This window comes from Oncorhynchus masou, chromosome 9 (assembly GCF_036934945.1).
Source record: "Oncorhynchus masou masou isolate Uvic2021 chromosome 9, UVic_Omas_1.1, whole genome shotgun sequence".
Lineage (NCBI taxonomy): Eukaryota > Metazoa > Chordata > Actinopteri > Salmoniformes > Salmonidae > Oncorhynchus > Oncorhynchus masou.
The window spans coordinates 88,853,288-88,861,930 of NC_088220.1; the positions used below are offsets into that span (position 1 = coordinate 88,853,288).

Genomic DNA, 8,643 nt, shown 5'->3' on the forward strand with positions numbered 1-8,643 from the left:
TATAACAGCCTCCACTCTTCTGGGAAGGCTTTCCACTAGATGTTGGAACATTGCTGCTATAACAGCCTCCACTCTTCTGGGAAGGCTTTCCACTAGATGTAGGAACATTGCTGCTATAACAGCCTCCACTCTTCTGGGAAGGCTTTCCACTAGATGTTGGAACATTGCTGCTATAACAGCCTCCACTCTTCTGGGAAGGCTTTCCACTAGATGTAGGAACATTGCTGCTATAACAGCCTCCAGTCTTCTGGGAAGGCTTTCCACTAGATGTAGGAACATTGCTGCTATAACAGCCTCCACTCTTCTGGGAAGGCTTTCCACTAGATGTAGGAACATTGCTGCTATAACAACCTCCACTCTTCTGGGAAGGCTTTCCACTAGATGTAGGAACATTGCTGCTATAACAGCCTCCAGTCTTCTGGGAAGGCTTTCCACTAGATGTAGGAACATTGCTGCTATAACAGCCTCCACTCTTCTGGGAAGGCTTTCCACTAGATGTAGGAACGTTGCTGCTATAACAGCCTCCTCTCTTCTGGGAAGGCTTTCCACTAGATGTTGGAACATTGCTGCTATAACAGCCTCCTCTCTTCTGGGAAGGCTTTCCACTAGATGTTGGAACATTGCTGCTATAACAGCCTCCACTCTTCTGGGAAGGCTTTCCACTAGATGTAGGAACATTGCTGCTATAACAGCCTCCAGTCTTCTGGGAAGGCTTTCCACTAGATGTAGGAACATTGCTGCTATAACAGCCTCCACTCTTCTGGGAAGGCTTTCCACTAGATGTAGGAACATTGCTGCTATAACAGCCTCCTCTCTTCTGGGAAGGCTTTCCACTAGATGTTGGAACATTGCTGCTATAACAGCCTCCTCTCTTCTGGGAAGGCTTTCCACTAGATGTTGGAACATTGCTGCTATAACAGCCTCCACTCTTCTGGGAAGGCTTTCCACTAGATGTAGGAACATTGCTGCTATAACAGCCTCCACTCTTCTGGGAAGGCTTTCCACTAGATGTTGTAACATTACTGAGGATAATAGCAGACCATATTGCCACTCCTATTTATAAGAATAGTAAAGCCCCCTTTACTGGCTCAATCAGCCTGTTACCAACCCTAAGTAAACTTCTGGAAAAAATGGTGTTTGACCAGATGCAATGCTATTTTACAGTAGACAAATTGACAACATCATTTCAGCTCATAGGGAAGGACGCTCAACAAGCACAACACTTACACAAATGACTGATTGTCTGAGAGAAATGACTCAACACTATACATATCAGCTACTACAGAGACGGAAATCACTGCAACACTGAACAGAGAGCTGCAGTTAGTTTCAGAATGGGTGGCAAGGAATAAGTTAGTCCTAAATATATCTAAAACTAAAATCATTGTATTTGGGACAAATCATTCACTAAACCTCAACTAAATCTAGTCATAAATAACATTGAAATTGAGCAAGTTGAGATGACTAAACTGGTTGGAGTAATCCTGGATTGAACTGGTTGGAGTAACACCAGATTGTAAACTGTCCTGGTCAAATCATATTGATACAACAGTAGGTAAGATGGGGAGAAGTCAGTCCATGATAAAGCCCTGCTCTGCCTTCTCAACAAGGCAGGTCCTACAGGTCCTAGTTTCTACCTTCTTAACAACACTATCAACAAGGCATGTCCTACAGGTCCTAGTTTCTACCTTCTTAACAACACTATCAACAAGGCATGTCCTACAGGTCCTAGTTTCTACCTTCTTAACAACACTATCAACAAGGCAGGTCCTACAGGTCCTAGTTTCTACCTTAACAACACTATCAACAAGGCAGGTCCTACAGGCCCTAGTTTCTACCTTCTTAACAACACTATCAACAAGGCAGGTCCTACAGGCCCTAGGTTCTACCTTCTTAACAACACTATCAACAAGGCAGGTCCTACAGGCCTTAGTTTCTACCTTCTTAACAACACTATCAACAAGGCAGGTCCTACAGGCCCTAGTTTCTACCTTCTTAACAACACTATCAACAAGGCAGGTCCTACAGGCCCTAGTTTCTACCTTCTTAACAACACTATCAACAAGGCAGGTCCTACAGGCCCTAGTTTCTACCTTCTTAACAACACTATCAACAAGTCAGGTCCTACAGGCCTTAGTTTCTACCTTCTTAACAACACTATCAACAAGGCAGGTCCTACAGGCCCTAGTTTCTACCTTCTTAACAGCACTATCAACAAGGCAGGTCCGACAGGCACTGGTTTCTACATTCTTAACAACACTATCAACAAGGCAGGTCCTACAGGCCCTAGTTTCTACCTTCTTAACAACACTATCAACAAGGCAGGTCCGACAGGCACTAGTTTTGTCGCACCTGGGCTACTGTTCAGTCATGTGGTCAGGTGACACAAAAAAGGACAGGAAAATTAAATTTGGCTCAGACCAGGGCAGCACGGCTGTCTCGGAACAGTGCAGCACGGCTGGGCCTCTAATATACACAGAGAGCTAACATGAATAATATGCATGTCAATCTCTCCTGGTTCAAAGTGGAGGAGAGATTGACTTCATCACTACTTTTATTTATGAGAGGTATTGGTTGAATTCCTGAGCTGTCTGTTTTAAACTACTAACACACAGCTTGGACACCCATGCATACCCCACAAGACATGTCACCAGAGGTCTCTTCACAGTCCCCAAGTCCAGAACAGACTATGGGTGGAGCACAGTACTACATTGAGCCATGACAACATGGAACTCTATTCCACAGTACTACATAGAGCCATGACTACATGGAACTCTACTCCACAGTACTACATAGAGCCATGACTACATGGAACTCTATTCCACAGTACTACATAGAGACATGACTACATGGAACTCTATTCCACAGTACTACATAGAGCCATGACTACATGGAACTCTATTCCACAGTACTACATAGAGCCATGACTACATGGAACTCTATTCCACAGTACTACATAGAGCCATGACGACATGGACCTCTATTCCACAGTACTACATAGAGCCATGACTACATGGAACTCTATTCCACAGTACTACATAGAGCCATGACTACATGGAACTCTATTCCACAGTACTACATAGAGCCATGACTACATGGAACTCTATTCCACAGTACTACATAGAGCCATGACTACATGGAACTCTATTCCACAGTACTACATAGAGCCATGACTACATGGAACTCTATTCCACAGTACTACATAGAGCCATGACTACATGGAACTCTACTCCACAGTACTACATAGAGCCATGACTACATGGAACTCTATTCCACAGTACTACATAGAGACATGACTACATGGAACTCTATTCCACAGTACTACATAGAGCCATGACTACATGGAACTCTATTCCACAGTACTACATAGAGCCATGACTACATGGAACTCTATTCCACAGTACTACATAGAGCCATGACGACATGGACCTCTATTCCACAGTACTACATAGAGCCATGACTACATGGAACTCTATTCCACAGTACTACATAGAGCCATGACTACATGGAACTCTATTCCACAGTACTACATAGAGCCATGACTACATGGAACTCTATTCCACAGTACTACATAGAGCCATGACTACATGGAACTCTATTCCACAGTACTACATAGAGCCATGACGACATGGACCTCTATTCCACAGTACTACATAGAGCCATGACTACATGGAACTCTATTCCACAGTACTACATAGAGCCATGACTACATGGAACTCTATTCCACAGTACTACATAGAGCCATGACTACATGGAACTCTATTCCACAGTACTACATAGAGTCATGACGACATGGAACTCTATTCCACAGTACTACATAGAGACATGACTACATGGAACTCTATTCCACAGTACTACATAGAGACATGACTACATGGAACTCTATTCCACAGTACTACATAGAGCCATGACTACATGGAACTCTATTCCACAGTACTACATAGAGTCATGACGACATGGAACTCTATTCCACAGTACTACATAGAGACATGACTACATGGAACTCTATTCCACAGTACTACATAGAGCCATGACTACATGGAACTCTATTCCACAGTACTACATAGAGCCATGACTACATGGAACTCTATTCCACAGTACTACATAGAGCCATGACGACATGGAACTCTATTCCACAGTACTACATAGAGACATGACTACATGGAACTCTATTCCACAGTACTACATAGAGCCATGACTACATGGAACTCTATTCCACAGTACTACATAGAGCCATGACTACATGGAACTCTATTCCACAGTACTACATAGAGCCACGACTACATAGCACTCTATTCCACAGTACTACATAGAGCCATGACTACATGGAACTCTATTCCACAGTACTACATAGAGCCATGACTACATGGAACTCTATTCCACAGTACTACATAGAGCCATGACTACATGGAACTCTATTCCACAGTACTACATAGAGCCATGACTACATGGAACTCTATTCCACAGTACTACATAGAGACATGACTACATGGAACTCTATTCCACAGTACTACATAGAGCCATGACTACATGGAACTCTATTCCACAGTACTACATAGAGACATGACTACATGGAACTCTATTCCACAGTACTACATAGAGCCATGACTACATGGAACTCTATTCCACAGTACTACATAGAGCCATGACTACATGGAACTCTATTCCACAGTACTACATAGAGCCATGACTACATCATGGAACTCTATTCCACAGTACTACATAGAGCCATGACTACATGGAACTCTATTCCACAGTACTACATAGAGCCATGACTACATGGAACTCTATTCCACAGTACTACATAGAGCCATGACTACATGGAACTCTATTCCACAGTACTACATAGAGCCATGACTACATGGAACTCTACTCCACAGTACTACATAGAGCCATGACTACATGGAACTCTATTCCACAGTACTACATAGAGCCATGACTACATGGAACTCTACTCCACAGTACTACATAGAGCCATGACTACATGGAACTCTATTCCACAATACTACATAGAGCCATGACTACATGGAACTCTATTCCACAGTACTACATAGAGCCATGACTCCACAGTACTACATGGAACTCTATTCCACAGTACTACATAGAGCCATGACTACATGGAACTCTATTCCACAGTACTACATAGAGCCATGACTACATGGAACTCTATTCCACAGTACTACATAGAGCCATGACTACATGGAACTCTATTCCACAGTACTACATAGAGCCATGACTACATGGAACTCTATTCCACAGTACTACATAGAGCCATGACTACATGGAACTCTATTCCACAGTACTACATAGAGCCATGACTACATGGAACTCTATTCCACAGTACTACATAGAGTCATGACCACATGGAGCTCTATTCCACAGTACTACATAGTGCCATGACTACATGGAACTCTATTCCACAGTACTACATAGAGCCATGACTACATGGAACTCTATTCCACAGTACTACATAGAGCCATGACTACATGGAACTCATTCCACAGATAGAGCCATGACTACATGGAACTCTATTCCACAGTACTACATAGAGCCATGACTACATGGAACTCTATTCCACAGTACTACATAGAGCCATGACTACATGGAACTCTATTCCACAGTACTACATAGAGCCATGACTACATGGAACTCTATTCCACAGTACTATTCCACAGTACTACATAGAGCCATGACTACATGGAACTCTATTCCACAGTACTACATAGAGCCATGACTACATGGAACTCTATTCCACAGTACTACATAGAGCCATGACTACATGGAACTCTATTCCACATCAGGTAACTGATGCAGCAGTAGAATCAGATTTTAAAACAGATTAAAAAACACCTTATGGAACAGCGGGGACTGTAAAGCAACACAAACATAGACACACACACACACACTATACATGCACATGGATTCAGTACTGTAGATATGTGGTAGTGGTGGAGTAGGGGCCTGAGGGCAAACAGTGTGTTGTGAATGTATTGTAATGTTTTAAAATGATGTAAAACTGCCTTAATGTTGCTGGACCCCAGGAAGAGTAGCTGCTGCCTTGGCAGGAACTCATGGGGATCCATAATAAACCCCAGGAAGAGTAGCTGCTGCCTTGGCAGGAACTAATGGGGATCCATAATAAACCCCAGGAAGAGTAGCTGCTGCCTTGGCAGGAACTAATGGGGATCCATAATAAACCCCAGGAAGAGTAGCTGCTGCCTTGGCAGGAACTAATGGGGATCCATAATAAACCCCAGGAAGAGTAGCTGCTGCCTTGGCAGGAACTGATGGGGATCCATAATAAACCCCAGGAAGAGTAGCTGCTGCCTTGGCAGGAACTAATGGGGATCCATAATAAACCCCAGGAAGAGTAGCTGCTGCCTTGGCAGGAACTAATGGGGATCCATAATAAACCCCAGGAAGAGTAGCTGCTGCCTTGGCAGGAACTAATGGGGATCCATAATAAACCCCAGGAAGAGTAGCTGCTGCCTTGGCAGGAACTAATGGGGATCCATAATAAACCCCAGGAAGAGTAGCTGCTGCCTTGATAGGAACTAATGGGGATCCATAATAAATACAAATACTCAACAGCTGTAATTAATGCTAAAGGTGTTTCTAACATGTATTGGCTCAGGGTAAATACTTATCTAATCAAGGTTCTTCCATTTTGACATTACAGAGCATTTTGTGGAGATCTTTTAGAAAAACATTACAATTCAAACAATTTTAACAGAATTGTAACTTTGTAACAGAGTAAAATAATTGATCTGTATGTTGCGTTGGAAACTAAATCACTATTTTTGGATACTAAAGATCTTTCTCTCTGTTTTTTTTGGTGTTCTTGATCCTTTGATTGTTTGATTGATCTTGGTCTTGTCCATCCCTGATAGGACCATCACTGCCCCCCAGGAGTTCTAACTCCACCCCTATCAGCCAGCCTGGTTCCATGGCTCCCAGCATGCCCTTCACCTCATCGCCAGAAAACCCTCCTACTCAGAACCCACTCTCCCTCATTATGTCACAGATGTCCAAGTATGCCATGCCTAGCTCCACCCCACTCTACCACGACGCCATCAAGACCATTGCCACCTCCGATGACGAGATGATGCCAGATCGCCCTCTGCTGTCCGGTGTCAACATCGGAGGTACGCTGACCACTTGGTCAAAGTCAAGACGTAACCCATATTTGATTAAATCTACCATTTTTTGTACAACAATCTTTCTGTATTTCCATGCTTGTGAGAGAGCAAATATTATTATTTTAACATTTTTATTGTAATTGTCATATCAGATATAACATTTTGTGATAAAATTGGGCATGTTTATTTACATGTTATTGTTATTTGATGAATTGTCCTGTTTAGTAAACACAGTGATGATCCTCTCTCTGTCTTTCTGTCTACTATCAGGTAACCATCAGGGCTCTATGCTGCTGTCCCAGAGTTCCATTGGGCCCCACAGTGGCCAGCTGTCCCCCAACCCAATGGGCCTGAACGGTATGAACCCTGCCATGATGGGCGCCGGAGGGGGACCCCTGGACAGGATGGGGTACAGCTTGTCCCCCATGCACCCCCAAAACCAGATGGGAGGGTTCCCTCGCATGCAGCACCCCTCTCACGGAGGCCCCATGCACTCCCCTCTGGGCGGTATGCCCCCCCAGTTCTCCCAACAGAACCCAGAAGATGTTCTCCCCCCCCAGCAGCTGCAGCACATGCTCAGTAAGGGCATGTCCCACCCCCACCAGCGCGGCCCCCACCCCTCGGACTCCTTTTTGGGCCCCGACGGCCCCGACCTGAGTGACGTCATCCGACCGACCCACTCTGGCATCCCGGAGTTCGACTTGTCTCGTATCATCCCCTCCGACAAGCCCTCCTCCACCCTGCAGTATTTCCCCAAAGCAGAGGGCATGTCCGGGGTCCAGCAGGGCCAGGGGAACCACCCTAACCCCCACCAGGGCCAGCCTGGCTCCCAGGGCCCTGGCCCCCCTCCTCCACAGCTCCTGAAACAGCTCTCTGCCCCTGGCCCTCACAGCAATGCTCCCTCCTCCAACCCTCACATTGCTAACCTGCAGAACATGATGGCAGAACAGCAGCTGCCCCCCCACCCCTCCCACTGTGGGATGGGTAGACATGGTATGGCGGGGATGCCCCAGGGGGGATCCAGGGGAATGGGGGGTCCGGGTGGTCACATGATGGGGAGGACAGGTATGGGGCCAGGCCCCACCCAGCAACAGCTTCAACAGCAGGCCATGATGGCGAACAGCCTCCTCCACAGCGGCCACCTTGGCCCCCAGCCCCACCCATCCATGATGTCTTCTCAACAACACAGCCTAATGGCCCAGCAGAACCTCATGCTGATGCAGGCTAAGCAGAGAAGTATGGGCCTCCCTGGGGACCCATTCGGCCAGCAGGGGGGATCCCTCATGTCCCCTCAGGGCCCCATGATGGGACCGGGCCCCCCACACCCCCAGGGTGGGATGATGGGCCCCGGCATTGGCCCTGGCTCCCAGGGGCCACTCAGACAGAGAGATATGTCCCTGGACAGTCCCCTAGGCTACGGCCCTGGCTAACGTGCCCTGCTGATACTGCTGATCCAACAGCCTCCTGCTACATGGCTGTGGTCAAAATGGCCCCCTATTCACTA

General features: G+C 45.9%; 1 protein-coding gene across 1 annotated transcript in view; it reads left to right on the forward strand.

The window, feature by feature from the left end:
* The window catches only part of bcl9l (bcl9 like), a 111,763-nt gene that overhangs the window by 102,596 nt on the left and 524 nt on the right, over nucleotides 1-8,643 (forward strand). The window contains 2 exon segments of the mRNA XM_064975395.1: nucleotides 6,891-7,145; nucleotides 7,410-8,643. The exon segment at nucleotides 7,410-8,643 is cut by the window's right edge and continues 524 nt beyond it. Coding sequence (XP_064831467.1) covers nucleotides 6,891-7,145; nucleotides 7,410-8,569 — 1,415 coding nt within the window. The 3' untranslated portion in view covers nucleotides 8,570-8,643.